The sequence below is a fragment of the Artemia sp. Qi Xiang Cuo genome, chromosome 12 (assembly GCF_049724085.1).
Source record: "Artemia sp. Qi Xiang Cuo chromosome 12, ASM4972408v1, whole genome shotgun sequence".
NCBI classification, from domain to species: Eukaryota; Metazoa; Arthropoda; class Branchiopoda; order Anostraca; family Artemiidae; genus Artemia; species Artemia sp. Qi Xiang Cuo.
This window is the reverse complement of record NC_142805.1, coordinates 52318167-52344427: the sequence shown is the minus strand read 5'-3', so window position 1 is coordinate 52344427 and position 26261 is coordinate 52318167. Positions and strand designations below refer to the sequence as shown.

The 26261-nt window shown below is 33.5% G+C and overlaps 1 protein-coding gene across 1 annotated transcript in view; it reads right to left on the bottom strand.

Moving 5' to 3' along the window:
* The window catches only part of LOC148946262 (uncharacterized), a 193048-nt gene that overhangs the window by 104135 nt on the left and 62652 nt on the right, over positions 1-26261 (bottom strand). The window contains exon 2 of the mRNA XM_089097646.1: positions 24936-25134. Within this exon, the coding sequence (XP_088953772.1) occupies positions 24936-25134 (199 nt within the window). The remainder of the gene's footprint in view (positions 1-24935; positions 25135-26261) is intronic.

Genomic DNA, 26261 nt, shown 5'->3' with positions numbered 1-26261 from the left:
GTAGTGTTGTGTCGTGGTTTACTTTGTCACCTTTACGTGTTACGTGTTTACGTGTTACCTTCTGTTGATGTTTCAAAGTTCGTTTCGGAATTTATTCGTTGAAATGTAAGACTTGGAATAATTTCTAAGTGCTGTGTCGTGGTTAACCTTGTCACTATTTCATTCTGTTGATGTTTCAAAGTTCATTTCGGAATTTATTCGTTCAAATGTAAAACTTGGAATATTTTTGTAGTGTTGTGTCATGGTTTACATCGTCACTGTTACATTCTTTTGATGTTTCAAAGTTCATTTTGGAAATTTTTCATTGAAATATAAGACTTTGAATATTTTTGTAGTGTTGTGTAATGGTTTACCCTGTCATTGTTACATTCTGTTGATGTTTCAAAGTTTATTTTGGAATTTTTTCGTTGAAATGTAAGATTTTTTCGATGAAGTGTTGTGTCGTGGATTACCTTGTCACTACTTCATTTTGTTGATGTTTCAAAGTTCATTTTGGAATTTTTTCGTTAAAATGTAAAACTTGGAATTTTTTTTGTATTGTTTTGTCGTGGTTTACCTTGTCAATGTTACAATCTGATCATGTTTCAAAGCTCATTTTGGAATTTTTTCGTTGAAATTTAAGACTTAGAATATTATTTTAGTGTTGTGTCGTGAATTACCCTGTCACTGGTACATTGTAACTGGAATTTTTTCATTGAAATGCAAGACTTAGAATATTTTGGTAGTGTAGTGTCGTAGTTTAACTTGTCACTGTTACACTCTGATGATGTTTCAAAGTTAATTTTGGAATATTTTAGCTGAAATTTAAGAAATGGAATATTTTTGTAGTGTTATGTCGTGGCTTACCTTGTCACTGTTACATTCTGTTGATCTTTCAAAGTTTATTTTGGAACCTTTTCCTTGAAAGGTAACACTTCGAATATTATTGTAGTGTTTCGTCGCATCACTGTGTCTATGAAAGGTATAATACAGATAACAACAATGTTTTACATGTATGGATGTTTTATTGTTTATTGTATTAGTGTTTTTATTTAATGCTTTCTTGTATGGATGTTTTATGTATATGGATTTTTATTGCTCATTGTATTGGTGTTCAATTTGATGTTTTATTGTATGGATGTATGGATGTTAGTGCAGGGATGGTTTTTTCATGGATATATGGTTGATTCTGTGTGTTACTATATGATTGATTATATGTCTTGTTGTATGGCTGGTGTTTTATTTAATGTTTTTTTTTGTATGGATATTTTATTATATGGATATATGGATTTATATTTTAATAGTTTTTTAGGCTGATATGGATGTTATAATGTTAGGCATGATTCTTGATTGTTGTATGATTATAGGCATCGACCCTTTTACTCTAGCATTGAGCGTGGATATACAAAAAAAACCTGATACAGAGTTATTATCTCAGTCCTTAAATTGAATTTGATTATCAGTTGTATTTTGGAGTTGATTATCAGTTGAATATCGGTATAAAATATCCCAGGAAGAAGAAGAACAACAAAACCCGTGATATAGATTGGGATCAGACCAAGTCGGCGATGAATGGTGAATTATTATAACTCCCATCACACCTATGGCTACCCAACGGTCTTTTTAAAGACCATTAAATCTATAAGCACTTCGTTACCATGGTCTTATGAACCTTTTCTGTTCTTGACAAAAAAATCGCAATGCAATAGTCTGAAATAGGTAGAAAAAATGTATACCCCCAAAATGGAAATATATGACATCTGGAGAAAAAACATTAAGTGTTTTATGAGTAGATTTAAGGTGTTCATTTAATTTATGATGTTATTCATCATTTAATTATTTCAATAAGAATAATTTATTGCATTACTTCGTCTTTGATTCCATTATTTTTAGGGTACGATATCAACTCCAGAGGAAACTCCAGATCTGAAGGGTAGCTTTTTTATCTTCTTTGGTGATTCTCAGAACTGGAATATATCTTAAAAAAAATTCAGAATCGAAGTGTAACTTTTTTCTCTTCTATGGAAAAATTCAGAAGAGAACTTGAACGTTTCTTCACTTCTTTGAGAAAACAAAGAATTAAAATGGAACTTTTTCTCTTCTACGGAAAAATTCAGAACAGAGCTGCGACCTAAGCAAAAATAATGTAATAATAGACAATAAAACCAGTAGTAAATTAAAAAGAGAACTAGCAAACATTATCAGTACAATCAAGAATATCGATGACCAACCATAGATTATCAGATGAACAACTGCATAAGAAAAAAGCCAAAAAGAACTCTCAGTGAGTTATATATTTAAAAGTCTAGATGGTGACAAGTTCGTATGTAATCAGTAGTGTGAGAGTCATTTTGAAATGAATAATGAGGAAAAAAATCCCCCTCCCCCTCACTGCTCCCAGTATAATCAAGAATATCGATGACCAACCATAGATTATCAGAGGGGTGGCTACAAAAGAAAAAAACCATAAAGAACTTTCAGTGAGTTTTACATTTAAGAGTCTAGATGGCGACAGATTCGTATGTTATCAGCAATGTGAGAGTAATTTTAAAATGAATAATGAGGGGGAGGGGAATCGATACCCCACCCCAGTGCTCCCAGCTTACCACACCCTGGGTACCAACAGCCAACCTACTGCAACCTGGCTACCTAAAGTAAACTTAGGTAATAAGAAAAAAAAGTTTACTGTAGGTAGCCAGGTTGCAGTAGGGTGGCTCTTGGTACCCAGGGTGTGGTAATCTTGGAGCACTGGGGTAAGGGAGGGGTTTATTTTCCCTCCTCATTATTCATTTTGGGGGTATACATTTATTTTCACCTATTTCAGACTATTACAATGCTAGTAATTTTTTTTGTCAAGCACAGAAAAGGTTCATAAGACCATGGTTACGAAGTGTTTATAGATTTTATGATCTTTAAAATGACCGTTGGGTAGCCATTGGTGTGATGGGAGCTATAATAATTCACAATTCATCACGAAAATAATGACCAAGATCACACTTCCATTCCATAACAAACAACAAAACTACGAAGAACAATCGTGAAATCTTTCTGCAAGACAGTGAAGATAATTTGATTGAATATTTCGTCCCTATGTTCAAGGGCCATCCTGAGCAAGACAAAAATTTATGAAAGGAAAAAGACTCACAACAACATGCGACCAATAAAACCAAAAAGTAAAAATTTTTCAAAGCAGTCCTCTCATCCTTACTTCAACGAAGTTCAACCAGGACTGATAAAAATTTAGGTAAAACAAGGCGATTCAATGAGATGAAAGAAAATTTAATTTTCTTTCATCTCATTGAATCGTCTTGTTTTAACTTACTTTTTATCAGTCCTGGTTGAACTTCGCTGAAGCAAGGATGCTAGGACTGCTTTGAAAAATTTTTACTTTTTGGTTTTATTGGTCGCAAGTTGTTGTGTAGTGTGAGGAAAGTTGAGTGTGAGTACGTTTCAGGTGGAGAGTCGTATTCCACCTTCGTCAATAAGGTTCATTCGATGGTCTGAAATCGGTGCAGGGACATGCTGGGGTCATGGAAGGTAAAGGGGGGGGGGGTCGTCCGAGGCAGTATCATCGTTTTTTGTTGCAGTAAAATTTTCGGGTGGAGGGCTGCAAGCCCAACCGACCCTAGGCCTGGGATCTAATTCGAGCTAGGACTTGCCTAGATACTGAGAGTCCCTAGGGTGGGCTCCACCCACCTCATAAGGTTTAGGCTGCCCATTAACATGGAGCGTTTAGTTAGGGGAAGGCCCATATCCAGAGGCACGTGGTCAGCAGACATAGTCTGCCTCATTCTGGACGAACTATTAAAATAAAAATCCATTTATTTATACAATAAAACATCCATACAAAAAAGACAAACATTAAATAAAACACCAACCATACAACAAGACATATCATCAATCATATAGTAAAACACATAATCAACCATATATTAACAACCAAAACAATCCCTACAAGAAAATCCATACATCCATACAATACAACATGAAATATAACACCAATACATTGAACAATAAAATCCATATACATAAGATATCCATACGTTAAAAACATTAAATAAAAACACTAATACAATAAACAATAAAGTATCCAAACATATAAAACATTGTTGTTATCTGTATTATACCTTTCATAGACACAGTAATGGGACACAACGCTAGGACTCAACGAAAAAATTCCAAAATGAACTATGAAACATCAACAGAATGTAACAGTGACAAGATAAATCACGACACAACACTATAAAAATATTCCAGGTCTTACATTTCAACGAAAGAATTCCAAAACAAACGTTGAAGCATAAACAGAATGTAACAGTGACAAGGTAAACTCTGAAATAACACTACAAAAATATTCAAAGTCTTACATTTCAAAGAATAAATTCCAGTATGAATTTTAAAAAATCAACATAATGTAACAATGACAAGGTAAACCTCGACGCAACACTATAAAAATATGCCAAGTCTTAAATTTCAACGAAAAAAATACAAAATTAACTTTGAAACATAAACAGATTTAATAGTGACAAGGTAAACCATGACACAACATAACAAAAATATTCCAAGTCTTACATTTCAACGAAAAATTCAAAAATGAACTATCTAATATCAACAGAATGTAATATGGACCATGGAAACCACGACTAAACCCTATAATAATATTCAAAGTCTTACCTTTCAACGAAAGAATTCCGAAATGAACTTTGAAACATGAACAAATTGTAACAGTGACAAGGTAAACCACGACAAAACACTACAAAAATTTTGAAGCCTTACATTTCAATGAAAAAATTCCAAAATGAACTTTGAAACATAAACAGATTTAACAGTGACTAGGTAAACCATGACAAAACACTACAAAAATATTCCAAGTCTTAAATTTCAACGAAAAAATTCCAAAATGAACTTTGAAATATAAACAGATTTAACAGTGACGAGGTAAACCATGACACAACACTACAAAAATATTCGACATCTTATATTTCAACGAAAAAATTCCAAAAGGAACTTTAAAAATGAACAAATTTTAACCTTGACATGATAAACTTCGACTAAACCCTACAATAATATTCCAAGTCTTACCTTTCAACGAAAGAATTCCGAAAGGAACTTTGAAACATCAACCAAATGTAACAGTGACAAGGTAAACCACAACAAAACACTACAGAAATTTTGAAGTCTTAAATTTCCACGAAGAAATTCCAAAATGAACTTTGAAACATAAAGAGATGTAATAGTGACGATGAGAATCACGAGGCAACACTACAAAAACTATCCACGTCTTATATTTCAGCGAAAAAATTCCAAACTAAACTTTGAAAATGACCAAAATGAAATATTGACGAGGTAAACTACAACAAAACACTATAATAATATTCAAAGTCTTACCTTTCAACGAAAGAATTCCGAAAGGAACTTTGAAACATGAACCAATTGTAACAGTGACAAGGTAAACCACAACAAACCACTACAAAAATATTCTAAGTCTTACATTTCAATGAAAAAATTCCAAAATGAACTTTGAAACATAAATTATATATTATTTTGATAAGGGAAACCATGGTAGATAACCAAAAAATATTCCAAGTCTTACATTTCAACGAAAAATTCAAAACCGAACTTTGAAACATCAACAGAATGTAACATTGAAAAGGGAAACCACGACACATCATTACAAAAATACTCCAAGTCTCACATTTCAAAGAAAATATTCCAAAATGAACTTTGAAACATCACCAGAATGTAACAGTGACAAGATAAACCACGAGACAACACTACAAAAGTATTCCAAGTCTTACATTTCAACAAAAAATTCCAAAATAGACTTTGAAACATCAACAGAATGTAACAGTGACATGGTAAACCACGACACAACACTAAAATAATATTTCGAGCCTTACCTTTCAACGCAAAATTCCAAAATGAAATTTGAAACATCAACATAATGTAACAGTGACAAGGTAAACCACGACACAACACTACAAAAATATTGTAAGACTTGCAATGCAACGAAAAAATTCCAAAATTAACTTTGAAACATAGACAGATGTAATAGTGACTAGATAAATCGTGACAGAAAACTAAAAAAATATTCCATGTCTTACATTTGAACGACCATATTCCGAAAAGAACTTTGAAACATAAACAGAATGTAGCAATGACAACGTAAACCATGACACAACACTATAAAAATATTCCAAGTCTTACATTTCAACGAAAAATTTCCAAAATGAGGCTTGAAACATCAACAGAATGAAACAGTGACAAGGTAAACCACGATACAACACTTCAAAAATATTCCAAGTCTTACATTTCAACGAAAAAATTCCAAAATGAGAATCGAAACATCAACAGAATGTAACAGTGACATGGTAAACCACGAAACAAATCTAAGCAAATATTCCAAGTATTCCATTTCAATGAAAAAATTTCAAAATGAACTTTGAAACATCAACGAGAAGCTGAACTTTTTTTCTTATTTTAAAATTCAGAACAGAAGTGGAACTTAAAACAGATGAAAAAAAACTATGTAAAAAAAAGTTGAATAATTTTCCGTCCAAAAAATTCTTAGTCAGAAAAAAAGTGCTACGACAAACAGTATTTTTCTAATAGGACAAGATATGACTAACATATCTATATCATTCTCATTTTGTTTTTTTGTTTTAATTACATTTCATCTCATTTTAAAACATGTAAGAAATAGAGTATTACTGGGACTGCCGTGTAGTGTGTGAGCATCCATATTTATTGATGAATTCCAAGTCGGAAAAAAAAGTGCTACTACAAAAAATATCTTTGTAATAGTAAAAGTCATGACAAACATATTTATATCATTCTCATTTGTATTTTGAAAATATCGATAGTGATTTTTTGTTTTTATTTTAAGTATATTTTATGTCATTTTAAGACATGTAAAAAAAGTTGAAAATTTTTTCTGTTAAAAAAAAAAATTGGGGGTCGGGCCCTGGAGGGAGGGGTGTGGGAGGGGGAGAGGGACAGGGTTTGAGGGATGGTTGGGGACTTGGGGTTTGGAGTGGGGACATGGAGCCCAACCATCAGAGGAAATTGTCTATCCAGTATACATCTCAAATCATCGTGGTATAATGCCCCGAAACAGATCACTCTTAACACTGACTAAAAATCCAATACAAACTTAGTATCAAGATTTTTATATCCACGCTCAATGCCAGAGTAAAAGCGTCAGCACCTAAAATCATGCAACAATGAAGAATCATGCCTAACATTATAACATCTATATCAGCCTAAAAAACTATTAAAATAAAAATCCATTTATCTATACAATAAAACATCCATACAAAAAAAAAATCATTAAATAAAACACTAACCATACAACAAGAAATATCATCAATCATATAGTAAAACACATAATCAACCATATATCAATATACAAAACCATCCCTACAATAACAACCATACATTCATACAATAAAACATCAAATATAACACCAATACAATGAACAATAAAAATCCATATACATAAAACAACCATACAATAAAACATGTATTGATTCTCTATGTGTCTGCTTGGAATGATACAACAATTTCTGATCGTTTTTTTTAATAACGCCAGGATACCTGGCTCCACCTCACTGGAAAAATCCCCCTCCCCACAGAAATGTCCTCTGGGCAATTCAATCCTGGCAAATATAAACCCTGGACAATTAACTTAACATCTCCACGCCTAAAATTGAATCGGTAAAAAAAAAGCAAAATATATAAAGAAATTTCGTATAGGAATTCTGGCAAATTTGCCAAGCGTAAAATTTCCATTGAAAATTTCACCCCCTGGAAACTTCCCTCGCAATGGAAAAATCTCTCCGTGTAAAATCCTCCTAGCAGAAAATTCGTCCTCCCCTCCCCCCCGAAAAATGTATGCATATTCCCAATAATAAATAAAACAATGGGTAAATTTTATAACTTAAAAACCTTTCCCCATGGGCTGTAGGGGGTCATTTTATCTCTAAAAACATAGTTCTGGGGTGTTTCAACAATGCTGAAGAAGAAAGCTATCTCAAAATTTTCGTCGGAAAATTTTGGGAAAAAGGTGGAGTGGGAGGAGGCCTAGTTACCCTCCAATTATTTTGGTTACTTAAAAAGGGCAGTAGAACCTTCATTTCAAATAGAATGAGCCCTCTCTCGACGGTATAGGCCCAATAGGTCGATACTATCACCCCTGGAAAGACAAACAAGCAAACAAATAAACACGCAACTTTGATCTTTCCTCTGGCAAAAATAATAAAATTCTACATTTTTGTAGATAGGAGCTTGAAACCACTACAGTAGGGTTCTTGGATACGCTGAATCCGATGGTGTAATTTTCATTAAAATTCTATCAGTTCAACGGGGTCTTTCCCCCCATTTTAGAAAATAAGACACATATTCTCAGGTTCATAGCTATTTGTGGGTAAAACTAAGCTTAATGAAACTTATAAATTTAGAATTAGCATAATAAGTCAATTTCTTTTGATATATCAATTGGTATCAAGATTCATTTTTTAGAGTTTCGGTTACTATTGCGCCGGGCGCTCCGTACTTACAGTTCATTCACGAATTTGACATCCACATTAAACTAAAGCATTTGACGTCCAACATTAAACTAAATGAATTTTATATACTTGGAATCAGCATAAAAATTCAATTCTTTTGATACATCAATTGCCATCAAAATTCTCATTTTTAGGGTTTTGGTTACTATTGGGCGGAGTCGCTCCTTACTTACAGTTCGTTACTACGAACTGTTGGATCAAACAATGGAAATAACAACAAACAATTATATTATTAGGGCTATATACGTGCCCATCATTGGGGTCCACATTGTCAGGATAATGACTATTATGGTGAAAAGGAACATAAAATAAGGAATCTTATGGTACCTTTTGTATCTTATATTAGTTTTGTTTGTAGCTTAGGGCTATATATGGGACAATCAGGGGATGAAGGTGAATTGTCACAAACTCAACGTTATCCATAAGAAAGAGAATAAAAATCTAAAAGTGCTTCTTTTTGTTCTAGCATGTCTCTTTCTGGAGAGGCATTATTCAGCAATTTTACCCAATTTTTGAGCAAAAATATGTAATATGAGAACTGGCATAATAAATTTGAATTCATTTGTAGAACCACTATACCATTATTAAATTAAAAAACAAAGTTTTTTCGAGGGAAGTAAAGAGCGAAGTTGAAACTTAAAACGGACCAAAATTATTACTCCACAGCCTATCTAATATATATATCAATAAAACTTGTACAAATAAACCAACTAATAATGTTTCCCTGTGCTTTTAAGAAAATAAAAAAATAGCGCTTTACTGAAAACACAAAAGTCAAGCATAAAAAACAAGAATATTGATTTGGAAGTCAAAAGTGAGTATGTGGCCAGACAACAATAAACGAATCTTAGAAAGCTTTTCATAGTCTTGCACTAGTTGTGACATCAGTAACTTTCAGTATACAATTAAAATTAGCTTAAAAACATAAGCGTAAAATCAAATATATTTTTAATAACCGCGAAGTAATTGAACAGCATACAGAAATATTTTATTGATTTATCAGGTAGCATTTTTGTCAAACCAGCTATAATACCAATAGGGAGTAATATACAGTCTTAAATTGTAAGAAATATGCTTTAGTATTACTTGAAATGAAGATCAAATTAGACATAACATGAACTCTGGAAATCCGATTATTCCTCTTTATACAACAGTGTATTTCAAGCTATGATACAAATTATAAGGCTAGTCTATGTTCTGATACTATCAAGATGGCTTTACTTCGAACTTGTGTACAAACTAATCATGACATATCCTTTTCAGAACCAAAACGAGAGCCAGTCATTGAACTGAGCCATTGTGTAGAAGTGATACCAAATTGGACTTAAAATAAAATAAAATAAAGTAACAATCCTAAAATGGATTATTGCTTTATCTTAAAAAGGATTGATCCTAAAAAAGATTGATAATATTTTTATTCTGTAAAAAGTGTCCTTAATTGGTTAACCTTTACTGTACCAAAACTCCTATATTATTGTGTGTTTTCAGTAAAGCACTAGTTTTAATAATCCGAAAAGCATAGGGAAACATAAGTAGGAAGCTATCATGAGTTCGTGACCCCACACCATATATGGGCATAGAATACTGAACCTACATAATTTATTCAAGGATTATCGATCCACGAACGGGTCAATGACCCCTTTTTCAAGAACGATTTATTTGTTGTTTTCAATTGTATTGTCTCCGGAGTGAAGTTTGCACATGCGCATTGACGGTGGGGAATGTATTGATCCACGAAAGGGAGAGGATTTCCGAGAAATTGATTGCGTAATCGACTAGGACAAGTGGATTTCTGAAAAATTGATTACCTAATCGCTGGGGGGAATGTATTGATATAGGGGGGAGAATTTCCGAGAACTTGATTTACATAATCGCTAGGGAGAATTTATTGATCCAGGACTCGAAAAGTGATGTCATTTATAATTCCCCTTTCTTGGATCAATAATTCCCCTTAGAAGCAACAAATTAATTCCCCTTTCGTGAATCAATAGGTTTCCGAAACGAACACATGTGCTGCCATCTACAATTTAGTCTGACGCTGACGGGCTATAATTTATTCAAGGATTATCGATCAAGTCTAATGAGGTCAAGGTTGATTTATTTGTTGTTTGTCTAGGTGTAATGACTGTGGGGGTGAAGTTTTCAAATGCGCATTGACGGTGGGGAATGTATTGATCTATAACTTGAGGGGAAATGGATTTCCGAGAACTTGATTTAGATAATCGGTGGGGACTGTATTGATCTAGGGGAAGTGAATTTCCAAGAACTTGATTTACATAATCGCTAGGGAGAATGTATTGATCCAGGGGAAGTGAATTTCCGAGAAATTGATTTACATAATCGGTGGGGAGAATGTATTGATCTGATAACGGGAAACAGGATCACGTGTCTCCTTCTAAGCCAATCAGGGAGTCGGTTACATCTCCATCTAAACCAATCAGAGAGTCGGTTACAAATGGTTTCCCAATAAAAAACAAATAGCCAATGATATTTAGTATATTGTGTTGTGATTAAATTATAATATAGTTCCAAGACACAAAGGATAGAGCATCTGAAATTATTAACAAGGAAACTTCATCTACAATGATTAACAATGTGAGTTCTGTTTAGTAAATTTTCATACTTTATTTTCAAATAAAATTATTTTACATAGTCCCCCTCCAGTAAAGTCAGGGTATACCTCCCCTCCCCCCACAATAAAAACTCCACAATATATTGTTTATACTCGCTAGAAAGCTTAAAATACGCAATTTTTTTAACACGTAAACCTACCCCCCCTCCACACCCCTCTCAGTCTATGACTAATTCTTCCAATAGAAATAATTCTGTTTTCGAACTCTCCTTTTGACAGCCAACTTTCGGTCAATCCCTTAGCTATTAAGCCACTAAGGTTTGACTTAAACATTCCCGCAAAAATTTAAATAGCTGATAATTAGCTGTCACCCCACAATTGCACTTCCTGCATGTTTACATTAGCGGCTTAGCCAAAGATTTCACTGAAAAAAGGATACTTTTTCCCATCGAATCAAAACAGTTTCAAGCAAAAAGAGATTGCGATAATTAAGCTAAGCCTACGCAACCTGTATGGAAGTAGAGAAACGAGTTATTTCCAAAATTATGGTCTAACAATATTTTCTTAGGACATTATCTAGAAAGGGGGAAGGGCCAATGCCTCAATTCTAACACCTTCATTGTAAAAGGAAAACAAAGTGTTTTTTCGCGTAAAAAGTAAGGGGCCGCGATTTCTATGAAAAACATACATAACTTTATTATGTGTAGATTGAATAGCATATGATTTCCAAGCATAGTATATTTCTCGTAAAATTTTACTTTTTGCTTTGCTGAAAAGGGGGGAGGGGGCTTCTTTGCGATAAATGCTTTCTATACAAAATTATGGTTAGGGGGTTGGGGGGTACTAATTTTTCTTCTGTAAAAAGGGAATCATTATTTCAATACTAAATTTTTTCTTCTTATAAGGACAATTATGAGCATTGTTCTTCTCATGAAAAGAGGGCTAGGGGCACCGACCCAACCCCCGTGCAGCATTTGAAGATAGCTGACACATCCATGAGCGCTCTATACTAGTCCCCTGTCCCTTTTCAAATCACCGTGCCCACTATGAAATCTCTCCCTTGGACATTCAAGGTTGCAGTAGAAGTGCCAAGGGGGCATCGAATAGCCCTAGAATGGAATGAATATGCTCGTGATCTATTCAATGACATTGAGAATAAGAAGGAGATCCCTAATATCACCAAGGAAATTAAAGACATTGTGTTATAGATGTCAGAAATAAAGTTTCATATATTCATTATTATTATTTTCTTAGGCTTAAGGTCGAGGTTTGAGAATTTTAAGAGACTATTTTCCCTATTTTAATATATTTATATATCTTTCTTCTGGCATAAAATACAAAATTCCACATCTTTGCACAGAGGAGCTTGAAACCTATATAGTAGGGTTCTTTGATATGCTGAATCTGATGGTGTGATTTTCATTAAGATTCTATGACTTTTCAGGGGATTCCACCTTTTTTGAAATTAAGGCAAAATTTCTCAGGCTCCCTATCCTTTGATGGGTAAAACTAAATTTAATTAAACTTATACATTACCAATCAGCATAAAAATCCAATTTTTTGTTATATATCTATTGGTATCAAAATTCCATTTTTTAAAGTTTTGGTTAGTATTCAGCTGGCTAGCTCCTTACCTATAGTTTGTCACCATAAACTGTTTGATAAGACTGGTTGTATAGGCCATATCTAAATTATATACATTTGTCATCAATTTTTGGTTTTTGGAAAGGTTGTATGTTTTTTCTCATGCTCAACACACAGATGGAATGTCCTCTTGGCAAATGTTGAAATTACATTCAAACAACTTGCAGAAACCGGATGGAGGGCTCACTATGAAGCAGTAAAGCCAGTGTTGAAGTGCTTTGAAAATTACCTCATCAAAATGAGGAGCAATGTTACCAACACCTCAAAACAAAATGTACCACAAATTGCCTGAAAAATGTACCAATGACAAAAAAAAACTTTTTTTCTGCGGTTACATTTACAATTTATTTTTCGTTGCGCAAAGCAGTAGTTTTTAAGTGTAGATTTAATGCTACCCAACCCCTTTAAGTGAAAATGATTTATTATAAGAAAGTGAGCTGTATTTGTTAGAGTTTCAGAAACATTATATATTAATTTAATTTAAGCCCTTTTTTTCAGATATAGTAATGTTTGGTGTGATTGACACAGAATATATTGGTCTGAAATATTCCTCAACTGGCATTATATTCGAAGCAGCTTTCTTACTCCTAGACGATCAATGGCGTGAAATTCATACCTATAAATGGAACATCAGATACAATATATATAAGTACGAGAAAAACTGATGGAGTCCAACATTAAATTTTATAACTCAAAACGGGTTTTACGTTAAAAATATAAGACCACGTAATGAAAATGGCTATGAAATAAACCATGTACAAGAGGGAATTCAGGAAATCTGCAGTTTTTCGGTGTGCATGCTGTTTATGTTAAGGGAAACGTGCCAACTGATAAACTCTTACTAGACAAATGTGATAAAAACATAGCATTATTCAATTTAGAAGACTTCAAATATGAGAAATACCTGCATTCAGTACATGACCCATAAGATGAAGTTAGATATTTCGCTCAATGGATACCGGATAAGATACCTGACATGAAAAAAAGCATCAGATATCCAAAGACCTAAACTCTAACTCTTCCTCATATCAAATGGATTAAGCTTTTTTTTAAATATGTCATTATGTATTTTTTCAAATGTTTTTAAATATGTTTAAGCAATAAATATCTTAAGCCTCAGCCGTTTTTTATTCTTTAGAATAGTTCATCACAATGAAAATTATACTTTCAGATTCAACATGCCAGGGAACACACTTTCAAGTCCAGCATGTTGGAAAACCCTAAATAGTCACCTCTGAAAAGGTAAGTTAACCATAAAAGGTTAAAGAATTTTTCTGAAATTACACTTTCAGATTCGGCATGTCAGGGGACACACTTTCAGGTTCGACATGTAGGACTTTCAGGTTCAACATGTTGGAGAACCCTAAATGGTCATCCCTAAAAAGGCAAGTTAACCCTAAAAGGTTAAAGAATTTCTCTGAAATTACATTTTCAGATCCAGCATGCCAGAGAAGTCATACGTTACTTGTTTTAGTTTGGAGTTTTACCTTAGAGTCTTAGCTTAGAGTTTTAGTTAGAGTTGAAGTTTAGTTTAGTTATAGTTAAGAGTTTAGAGTTTTAGCTTAGAATTTTAGCTTAGAGTTTTAGTTAGAGTTCTAGTTTAGTTTAGTTTTGGTTAAGAGTTTTAGCCTAGAGTCTTAGCTTAGAGTTTACTCTTAGCTTAGATTTTTTGTTAGAGTTCTAGATTAGTTTAGTTTTAGTTTAGAGTTTTACCTTAGAGTCTTGCTTAGAGTTTTAGTTAGAGTTGAAGTATAGTTCAGTTATAGTTAAGAGTTTAGAGTTTTAGCTTAGAATTTTAGTTTAGAGTTTTAGTTAGAGTTCTAGTTTAGTTTATTTTTGGTTAAGAGTTTTAGCCTAGAGTCTTAGCTTAGAGTTTTGTTAGAGTTGAAGTTTAGTTATAGTTAAGAGTTTAGAGTTTTTTTTTAGAGTCTTATCTTATAGTTTTAGTTAGAGTTGACGTCTTGTTTAGTTTTAGTTAAGAGTTTATAGTTTTTAGATTATAGTCATAGATTAGAGTTTTTGATATAATTCAAGTGTAGTTTATTTAAGAATTTAGATTTTTAAATTTAAGTGTTAGACTAAAGTTTTAGTTAGAGTTGAAGGTTAGTTTGTTATAGTTAAGAATTTAGAATTTTAGATTAGATTCTTAGCTTAGAGTTTTAGTTAGAGTTCTAGTTTAGTTTACTTTTAGTTAAGAGTTTAGAGTTTTAGCTTGGAGTCTTAGCTTAGAGTTTTAGTTAGAGTTCTGGTTTAGTTTAGTTTTAGTTAAGAGTTTAGACTTTTACCTTAGAGTCTTAGCTTAGAGTTTTTGTTCTAGTTCTAGTTTAGTTTAGTTTTAGCTATGAGTTTAGAGTTTTATCTTGGAGTCTAAGCTTAGATTTTTAGTTAGAGCTCTAGTTTAGTTTAGTTTTAGTTAAGAGTTTAGAGTTTTAGCTTAGAGTCTTAGCTTAGAGATTTTTCTTATAAGTAACAATTTTTTCGTTTATGAGAGCAAGCTTTCTGTCAGAAGTAGCAATTTTTCCTTTCACACTAACAAATTTTCTCATCAAAGTAACAATTTTTTCCTTAACACTAACAGAGTTTTAGTAACACTAACAAATTTTCTCATCGAATCAACAAATTATTCATCAATACGAATAAACTTCTACCTAAAAATATACAATTTATCTTAGAAGCATAATTTTTTCCGTTCATGATAAAAAGTTTTTAGTCAAAAGTAGCAATTTTTTCGCAAAACTTACAAATTTTCTCATCAAAGTAAAAATTTTTCCTTAACACTAAGAGAGTTTTAATTACAGCTATCTAATTTCTCTTAGAAGTAACAATTTTTCGTCACCGATAACAAATTTTCTGTTAGAACTAACAAGTTTTATGTCAAAGATACCAAATTTTTCGTCAGTGATAACAATTTTTGATTGTGATAACAAGTTTTCTGTCAGAAGTAGCAAGTTTTCTGCCAAAGATACCAATTCTTTCTTAAAAGTAACAATATTTCGTCATTGATGAACACAATTTCTGCTAGAACTAGCAAGTTGTCCAGCAAAGATAACAAAATTTTCTTAGAAGTAATGAATTTCTTCTACCAGCACCAAGTTGTCCGTCAAAGATAACAAATCTTCTCTTCGAGGTAACAATTTTTTTCTTAATACTAAGAAAGCTTTACTTAACACACCCCAGTTTCTCTTGGAAGTCAGATTTTCATCAGTGATAACACGTTTTCTGCTTGAGCTTGCAAGTTTTCTCTCAAATATATCAATTTTTTTCTTAGAAGTAGCAATTTCCATGATGATGACAAGTTATCTGTTAGAAATAACAAGTTTTAAGTCAAACATACCAAATTTTTCTTGGAATTAGCAATTTTTTCATTGATGATAAAAAAAAATTATGTCAGAAGTAGCAAGTTTTGCTTAACACTAACAAATCTTTACATCGAAGTAACAACTTTTTCTTAATACTAGTAAACTTTGACTTAACACTATCAAATTTCTCTTAGAAGTAACAGGTTCTTAACAAGTTTTCTTTCAAAGTTAGCTTTCACTACGTTTAAGTTAGGTTCATCTAACCTCCAAAACCATAGGTTAGGTTAGGTATAAATAAATATTAATAAATAAATAGAAACATTTCTCCATGTTTAACTGGTTTCTCTACATTTACGTTAAGTTCATCTAACCTCCAAAACCATAGGTTAGGTTAGGTATGAATAAATATTAATAAATAAATGGAAACATTTCTAGCTATTTCTAGGCTAAAACTCTTAACCAAAGCTAAACTAAACTAAAACTCTAACTAAAACTCTAAGCTACAACTCTAAGCTAAAACTCTAAACTCTTAACTATAACTAAACTAAACTTCAACTCTAACTAAGACTCTAAGCTAAGATTCTAAGATAAAACTCTAAACTAAAACAAGTAACGTATGACTTCTCTGGCATGCTGGATCTGAAAATGTAATTTCAGAGAAATTCTTTAACCTTTTAGGGTTAACTTGCCTTTTTAGGGATGACCATTTAGGGTTCTCCAACATGTTGAACCTGAAAGTCTTACATGTCGAACCTGAAAGTGTGTTCCCTAACATGCCGAATCTGAAAGTGTGATTTCAGAAAAATTCTTTAACCTTTTATGGTTAACTTACCCTTTTAGAGGTGACTATTTAGGGTTTTCCAACATGCTGAACTTCAAAGTGTGTTCCCTGGCATGTTGAATCTGAAAGTATAATTTTCTTTGTGATGAACTATTCTAAAGAATAATAGACGGCTCAAGATTAATATATTTATTGTTTAAACATATTTAAAAACATTTGAAGGAATACATAATGACATATTTAAGAAAAAGCTTAATCCATTTGATGAGAGGAAGAGCTAGAGTTTAGGTATTTGGGTATCTGATGCTTTTTTTCATGTCAGGTATCTTTTCCGGTACCCATTGAGCGAAATATCTAACTTCATCTTCTGGGTGTTGTACTGAATGCAGGTATTTCTCACATTTGAAGTCGTCTAAATTGAATAATGCTATGTTTTTATCATATTTTTCTAGTAAGAGTTTATCAGTTGGCACGTTTCCCTTAATATAAACAGCTTGCACACCGAAAAAACTGCATATTTCCTGAATTTCCTCTTGTAAATGTTTTATTTCATAGCCATTTTCTTTACGTGGTCTTATGGTTTTAACGTAAAAGCCGTTTCGATTTATGAAATTTAGTGTTGGACTCCATCTGTTTTTCTCGTACTTATACATATTGTATCTGACGTTCCATTTATATCTATGAATTTCACGCCGTGGATTGTCTAGGAGTAAGAAAGCTGCTTCGACAATAATGCCAGTTGAGGAATTTTTCAGGCCAATATATTCTTTGTCAATCACACCAAACATTATTATATCTGGAAAAAGGGCTTAAATTAAATAAATATGTAATGTTTCTGAAACCCTAACCAATACAGCTCACTTTCTTAAAATAAATCATTTTCCCTTAAGGAGATTGGGTAACATTAAATCTACAATTAAAAACTACTGCTTTGCACAACGAAAAATAAATTATAAATATAACAGCGGAAAAAAAGTTATTTTTGTCATTGGTACATTTTTCAGGCAATTTGTGGTACATTTTGTTTTGAGGTGCTGGTAACATTGCTCCTCATTTTGATGAGGTACTTTTCAAAGCACTTCAACACTGGCTTTACTGCTTCATAGTGAGCCCTCCATCTGGTTTCTGCAAGTTTTTTGACTGTAATTTCAACATTTGCCAAGAGGACATTCCATCTGTGTGTTGAGCATGAGAAAAAACATACAACCTTTCCAAAGTACCAAAAAATTGATGATAAATGTATATAATTTAGATATGGCCTATACAACCAGTCGTATCAAACAGTTTATGGTGACAAACTGTACGTAAGGAGCTAGCCAGCTGAATATTAACCAAAACTTTAAAAATGGAATTTTGATACCAATAGATATATAACAAAAAATTAGATTTTTATGCTGATTTGAAATGTATAAGTTTAATTAAATTTAGTTTTACCCATTAACGGATAGGGAGCCTGAGAAATTTTGCCTTAATTTCAAAAAAAGGTGGAATCCCCTTAAAAGTCATAGAATCTTAATGAAAATCACACCATCAGATTCAGCTTATCAAAGAACCCTACTATACAGGTTTCAAGCTCCTCTGTGCAAAAATGTGGAATTTTGTATTTTTTTTTTCCAGAAGAAAGATATATAAATATATTAAAATAGGGAAAATAGTCTCTTAAAATTCTCAAACCTCGCCCTTAAGCCTAAGAAAATAATAATAATAATAAATATATGAAACTTTATTTCTGAAATATATAACACAATGTCATTAATTTCCTTGGTGATATTAGGGATCTCCTTCTTATTCTCAATTTCATTTAATAGATCACGAGCAGATTCATTCCATTCTAGGGCTAGTCGATGCCCCCTTGGCACTTCTACTGCAGCCTTGAATGTCTAAGGGAGAGATTTCTTAGTGGGCACGGTGATATGAAAAGGGACAGGGGACTAGTATAGAACGCTCCTGGATGTGTCAGCTATCTCCAAACGCTGTACGGGGGTTGGGTCGGTGCCCCTAGCCCTCTTTTCATGGGGGGAACAATGCTCATAATTGTCCTTAAAAGAAAAAAAAATTGTATTGAAATAATGATTCCCTATTTACAGAAGAAATATTAGTACCCCCCAACCCCCTAACCATAATTTCGTCTAGAAAGCATTTATCGCAAAGAAGCCCCCGCCCCCCATTTTTAGTAAAGCAAAAAGTAAAATTTTACGAGAAATATACTATGCTTGGAAATCATATGCTATTCAATTTACACATAATAAAGCTATGTATCTTTTTCATAAGAATCCCGGCCCCTTACTTTTCACGCGAAGAAACACTTTGTTTTCACTAGGATAGAAATCAATGTTTCTATTTTTACCATTTAGAATTTTTTTAAATGTTCCAGTCTATAGGCTTTAAAATAGATAAAAAGATTGTTAACCCAGCAGCTTATAGGCTTAAAATTTATGATCTTAGACGTAAATGGTATTCAATTTACACTTTATATAGTCTTCATGCAACTGCTAAAGACTTTTCTTTCTAGCCTTGTATATCAAAGTTAAAAAACCATAGTTTACACGCTCTCTCCTGGGAATATAAGAGAAACTTCATCGAAAGAAATCCAAAAAAAAGGAATAATGGCTCTCGTTTTCCGGTGAGACATTTCAAGATGTATCTAAGAAAATATGCACTCTAAAGGGCTGTTAGCATCCCCTCCCCCTCCCTTTTACATAATGTCCTAAAAATATTTGTTAGGCATTAATTTGGAAATAACTCATTTCACTCTTCCATACAGGTTGCGAACCCGCAAGCATAATTAACAGTAATCTCTTTCTGCGTGAAACTGTTTTTAATTTGACGGGAAAAAGTATCATTTTTTTCTCTGTGAAACCTTTTGGTTAAACCACTAATGTAAGGATTATGAGGCCGGAAGTGCAATTGTGGGGTGTCAGCTAATTATCAGCTAATTAAATCTTTGCGGGAATGTTTAGGTCAAGTTGGCAGCGACTTAAATGGAAACGGTATATTAATAGCTAAGGGTTGACAGAAGTTGACTGTTACTTTTAGATAGGCTTACAGAAAGAATAAATTTATCAAAAACAGAATTATTTCCAATGAAAGAATTAAAGTCGTAAACAGAGGTGGGGGGTGTGGAGGGGGAGGTTAGGTTTACGTGGTAAAAAAGAACATTTTTTAAGCTTTCTAGCGAATATAAACAATATATCGTGGAGTTTGTATTGTGGGGGGGTGGTTACCTAAATGTGAATGAAATGGAGGGACTACTATATAAAATGATTTTATTTGAAAATAAACTATGAAAATTTACTAAACAGAACTCAAATTATAAATCGCTGTAGCCAAGGCTTCTAACTTATCAGTATATTTCAATGCTCTATCCATTGTGTCTTGGAGCCTTCTGAATGTTTAATCACAACGCATGTCCGTTATGTACGAAATCTCAAGGGCGAATTGCATTGTAATGGTAAACCATATGTAACCGACTCTCTGATTGGCTTAGAATGAGATGTAACTGACTCTCTGATTGGCTTAGAAGGAGACACGTGATCCTGTTTCCCGTTATCAGATCAAAACATTCCCCCCATCGATTATGTAAATCAATTTCTCGGGAATTTACTTGTCCTAGTCGAGTCCTGGATCAACACATTCTCCCTAGCGATTATGAAAATCATTTTCTTGGAAATTCAATCCCCTAAATCAATACATTCCCCCTAGCGATTATGTAAATCACCCCCAGTGTCATTACACCTGGACGAACAACAATAAATCAATCTACCTTTACCCCCTCCATTAGACTCGATCGATAATCCTTGAATAAATTATAGCCCGTCAGCGTTAGACTTAATTGTAGATGGCAGCAGTGGTGTGGGTTTGTATTCATCAGGGCCTTTCCACCGATTATGCAAATCAATTTCTCAGTATTTCCGGCCCTCTGATTGGTTTAGAAGGAGACACGTGATCCTGTTTCCCGTTATCAGATCAATACATTCTCCCCAGCGATTATGAAATCAAGTTCTCGGAAATCCTCTCCCCCTCGATTACGCAATCAATTTCTTGGAAATTTACTTCCCCTTCGATTACGCAATCAATTTCTCGGAAATTCACTTGTCCTAGTCAATTACGCAATCAATTTCTTGGAAATCCTCTCCCCTTTGTGGATCAATACATCTCTTCCCTATCGTCAATGCGCATGTGGAAACTTCACTCCGGAGACAATACACTTGGAAACAACAAATAAATCGACCTTGAAAAAAGGGGTCATTGACCCCATTAGACACGATCGATAATCCTTGAATAAATTATAGCCCGTCAGCGTTAGACTAAATTGTTGATGGCAGCAGTGGTGTGGGATGGGATCAATAGGGGCCTTTCTACTAACATAACTAGTTGGCTTATTTGTACTAGTTTTATTTATATGTATTAAATAGGCTGTGAAGTAATAGTTTTTGTCCGTTTTAAGTTTTAACTTCGCTCTTTACTTCCCTCGGAAAAGCTTTGTTTAAAAAAAATTAATCTTTGTTCGTTTCGATTAAAATGTAATGTGGAAACAACGCTGCCATGATCTTTTTTGTGTATACGGGATAATATATGTTCGTTTTAAGTTTTAATGTCACTCCTTAGTTTCAGTTGAAAACTTATTTTTAATATAATTTCTAATTATCACCGGTCTATGGGAGATAAGACACCTCTAGATAATACTGCAAAGACCTTGACAGCTACGAAGAACTTTCAGTCTATAACATAAAGTTCATTATCCATACTTCACAAAACAGTACATGTTTTTCAGGAACGTTTTTTTAGATGAGCAAAAGGCTGTTTTTACTCGGCTAATTTCGCCTGAAAAAGCCATAATGACGACTGGCTTTATAAATCACCTACTGACTAGCAGAAACTATAAGGCCACTATAACAAAAGAGAGCTGTTTAATGGCTTATTTAAAAGCTTATATTTATACTTAATCGCTTTTTATAAATTTGACTTGATGGCACATTCCCACAAAATACACTTTTGGTTTTTTTCCCAACCTTTTTAAATGAAACAAGTACCTTTTCCAATGAAATGACCAAAAAAAGGTGAGTTCAAAACCTAGGCAGGAGCAAAAACTAATGGGGCAAGGGCGTCCCTTCTCCTTAATTACTGCCGTTAGAACTAGCACATAGGCTTCATCAAAGAGTGATGTTGAAGGTTCAATTCAATACTGTTGATCAATCAAGCTTAATTTTTGGTAGATGTATAGTTGAAAAGTTTTTAGTTTTAGTTAATTTATTTTCGCAATAATCTTTTACTTTTAATATTACTAGTTGATTTATGAAACTTACAAAGAGGGTCTGGAGGGGAGTATATGTAAGGGGATCTTATAGACCACCAGTTAAGGGCTTTAGACCATACTTATTGCAATGGTACCGTTTTATGCTTCCAAACTCCTTCACTTAAGAAGTGGTACCAAAAATGCCGTTTTTATTGCTAAATGGCACTTTGGATGGTAACATTAATAAAAAGCACATAGATATGAGTAATAGGTTTAAAATCTGCCTTTCCGGGATATGCCTAAGAAATAAGTGCATCACGCTTACAAAAACTGTGGATTATCTGAAAAGTAATCATAAGAAGGGACAAACCATGATTGAAAAAAAAAATCCAAGCTGGAATCGAACGCATGATAATCTAATTTGAAGTCTAGCGCTGTACTGACAGAACCACGCCTCTAATAATGTAATTTAATATATTGGTGTTTGTAAGACTTTAGTTGCGTAGCTTACTAAGGGAGACTGGAGGAGGAAGTTGCAGGAGGTGTTCTTGCAAACCTGCAGTTAAGGGTTTTGGACCATAATTATTACAATAATACCGTTTCTTTATTCCAAGATTTTCCACTTAAGAAGTGAAACCAAAATTGTTGTTTTTAGTACTATATCTCACTTACGAAGGGTAGAATTGATAAAAAGCACGTAGATATGAGCAAAAGTTTTCAAATGAGCCATTAAACATCACTATAAAAAGTTCTGGTAGCCCACTAGCCCTATCTTTTCTACTTGAGACATGGCACCAAAAGTGCCGTTTTTAGCGCTATTTGAAGCTTGCAGATGTTGAAATTTATAGGAAGAACCTAAATATGAGCAATATTTTTTATTTGAGCTATCAAAAATCTATCTTAGATGTTCTGGTAGTCCGCTAGCCCCTCCCTTCGAGAAATGCCTTTTTTCGTGTCTTATGGCGCTTGCATACGACGAAATTTATATAAACCACGTATATATGCGAAATAGCTTTTGAATGAGCTCTTAAACATCTCTCTATGATGTTCTAGTAACCCGCTAGGCCTGGAAAAAAAAAGAAAAAAAATTACCGTTTTAACATTTTTTTACTTTTAGCTTATATGGGCTGTGGTTCGCTCTTAACTAGGTTGCAGCTAATGCTTCAACCGTGGCAAAGAGTTCATTGCAATTCTTCCCAGAAACTAGTTAACACTGATATCTGTTAAATCTAATAGAGGGTAGAATTGTTAAAAACCTGGTAAAAATATAAGCAATAGCTTTTTATTGAGCCATTAAACATCTATCTACGATCGCGAGGGAGCCTGCTAATGTTTCAGTAGCTTACTGATGAGCAGACGATCTATGAAACTTATTAAGGGGGCTGGGAGGGGAGTGTACCGGGGGGGTTCTTGTAAACCTCCAGTCGAGGGTTCTGGAAGATAACTATTACAGTAGTACCTGTTTTGTACTTAAGAGCTTTTCCACTTAAGAAGTGGCACCAAAAGGGTTGTTTTCAGTGCTATGTCGCACTTACGAAGGGTAAAAAAAAATCATGTAGGCTATATATGAGCAATAGCTTTCAAATGAACCATTAAACATCACTATTATAAGTTTCGCTAGCCCAATAGCCCCAGTTTATCCCCTTTAGAAACGGCACCAAAAGTTCCGTTTTTGGTGCCATTTGGAACTTTCTGATGGTGGAATTATTTATGAATGACGTAGCTACGAGGAATATCTTTGATATGAGCTATAAAATATATTTCTACGATGTTCTGGTAGACTACTAGTTCCACCCCTTAAGAAATGGCATAAGAGTGCCATGTTAGTGCCATATTACGCTTGCAGATGGCGGAATTTATAAAAAGCACGTAGATATGAGGAATAGCTTTTGAATGAGCCATTAAGCATCTCTCTATGATGTTCTAGCAGCCCGCTAGGCCTGTTGAAATAAAAAAAAGAAGAAAAAAAAAGCAAAAAAAAAACAAAAACGGGAGACTGATCAGTGCTACCGATGAAAAAAAGTTATTTTCCTTGTTTTTCAAGGAGGGAGACTGTAAATTCCCTGTTTTGAGGTTTTCGACCTTGCTGATTCCAATGGTATACTTTCCATTTTGATCTGACGCCATTTTCGAGGGATGTGAGGCTTTTGTTTTGAAATCACCATAAATTTCTTTTTGCAATAAACTCTTTTTCTTAAGACGAACCAAAATAATAGTTACAATTCCTGAGTCAGTGTCAGATGGCAATTTTACACTAGGTAGTTTTTTTCAAAACGAATTTTTTAACTTTTGGGTACCATGGGCTGTTGTTTGCTCTTTACTAGGTTGTAGCTACCGCTGCAACCATGATATGTTAACGATCAAACTCCAATACCCATTGGTCGGTCTCGGCATCGCCTGTAGATGGTGATACATTAACATATGGAATGGTAGGAGTGTCGTTTTGAATTCCTATCCCTGGAATGTCTACATTATCACATATTTTTTTATATTTACTGCATAGGTCACTTCTTTGGTAAGGGGGGGGGGGCAGACACTCAACAAAAATAGAAGAAAATCCACATTCCTAACACATGAAGTTTTTTGTACGAGTAATTTCATCGGGTGTCGGTAATCCTACTAGTTTGAGTTTGAATGATGTGATCAAGGACTTCAAATTCACAACAATTTATGGGAGGGGGTTATTTCTTAAGTTTTAAATGAAGACACAAAAAAGGTATTTTCAAAGTTTAGGGGGGGTATTTTTTTCTATATTTTCAATTAACATACTATAAAGGGTATTTTCTCAAAACCAAGGGGAGCAATCCCCCCTCCAATTTGTACCAGATATAATTATAACAACGATGAAAATACTTACTTTAATCGAACACGTATGAGGAGTTTTAACAATGGGCTTTCCAAAGGTTTTACTGAATAAGAATAAATTCTTTGCGATCAGAATATTCATTGATACCAATGCAGCCAGTGGAAGAAGAAGTGTCAAAATTGTGTCAATAATATTGATTGTCTGAAGGACGGTTTTATATTCCGGCACAACATCACAATTTTCATATTCCCTGAAAGGAAAATAGGTGTGTTACGATGGATACCCAAATGATCATGAACTTAATGGCATAAAGCGGCGTTCACATGCGTGTCTAGCTAGAATCCCATGTCTAGACACGTGTCTAGCCAGACTTCATTGTCTAGGCAACGACCGTTCACAAGTAAAATTCGATGCTTAGCTAGACACGCTAGACAAGGCGCTTGGCTAGACTTTTAGCTCTAGACTCTAGAACTCAATGTCTAGGATTTTCGATTACGGCCAATCAGAATGTGTCAAGTTGCACTATTTCATCATCTATGTTTACATTTTTAAACTGAAATTTAACTTTTGTTTTCTCATTAATTGTTTTTTTTTTCATCTTAGGCAAATATGCAACACCAGACAGAATAGTGAAGCACACTGAGGCAATTGTTTGGCTTATCTCATCCAATATCTTGTGACAGTAAAAATAGAGATTATAATTTTGAAAGTTTTGCCCGAATAAGCTCTCTTGATTGGCTAGAAATGACAACTGTAATCTATTTGAAACTAAATTTGCAGTTCTAGCTAAGCATCGAATTTTACTTGTGAACGGTCGTTGCCTTGACATTGAAGTCTGGCTAGATACGTGTCTAGACATAGGATTCTAGCTAGACACGCATGTAAACGCCACTTAAGTAGCACAAAACTATAGACGAATGTTTATCTAAAACATGTTTATCTAAAAACAAAAGGAAGGAATAGCCTTTAACTCATTTTTAGCCAAAGGTTTGTCACAAATCTCAAGGTGTTTCAAACAGTTCGTGGTAACAAACTATAAGTAAGGACCGACTCATGCTAATACAAATTAAACAAATGAAAATATAGAAAGGCGAGCATAATGTTTCAAATATTTTTAATAAGAAACAGAAAAAAAAAGAAAAAAAGAGATTTAATAATAAAAAAATAAAGGGTCTATAATTTTGACTTCACGTCCTGTAGCCTTTATCAACAGAGAAAAAATTGACTAAAAAAAGTGAATAAAATAAAATGGAAAAAACACTGACGAAAAAAAAAATATCTTAATAGCGTCCAATATGTCAATTGTTGTCACTTCAAAGAACAGGAAAATGAAACGAAATCAGGATTTGTTTAAAAAAATTTACAATTCTCTAGGTT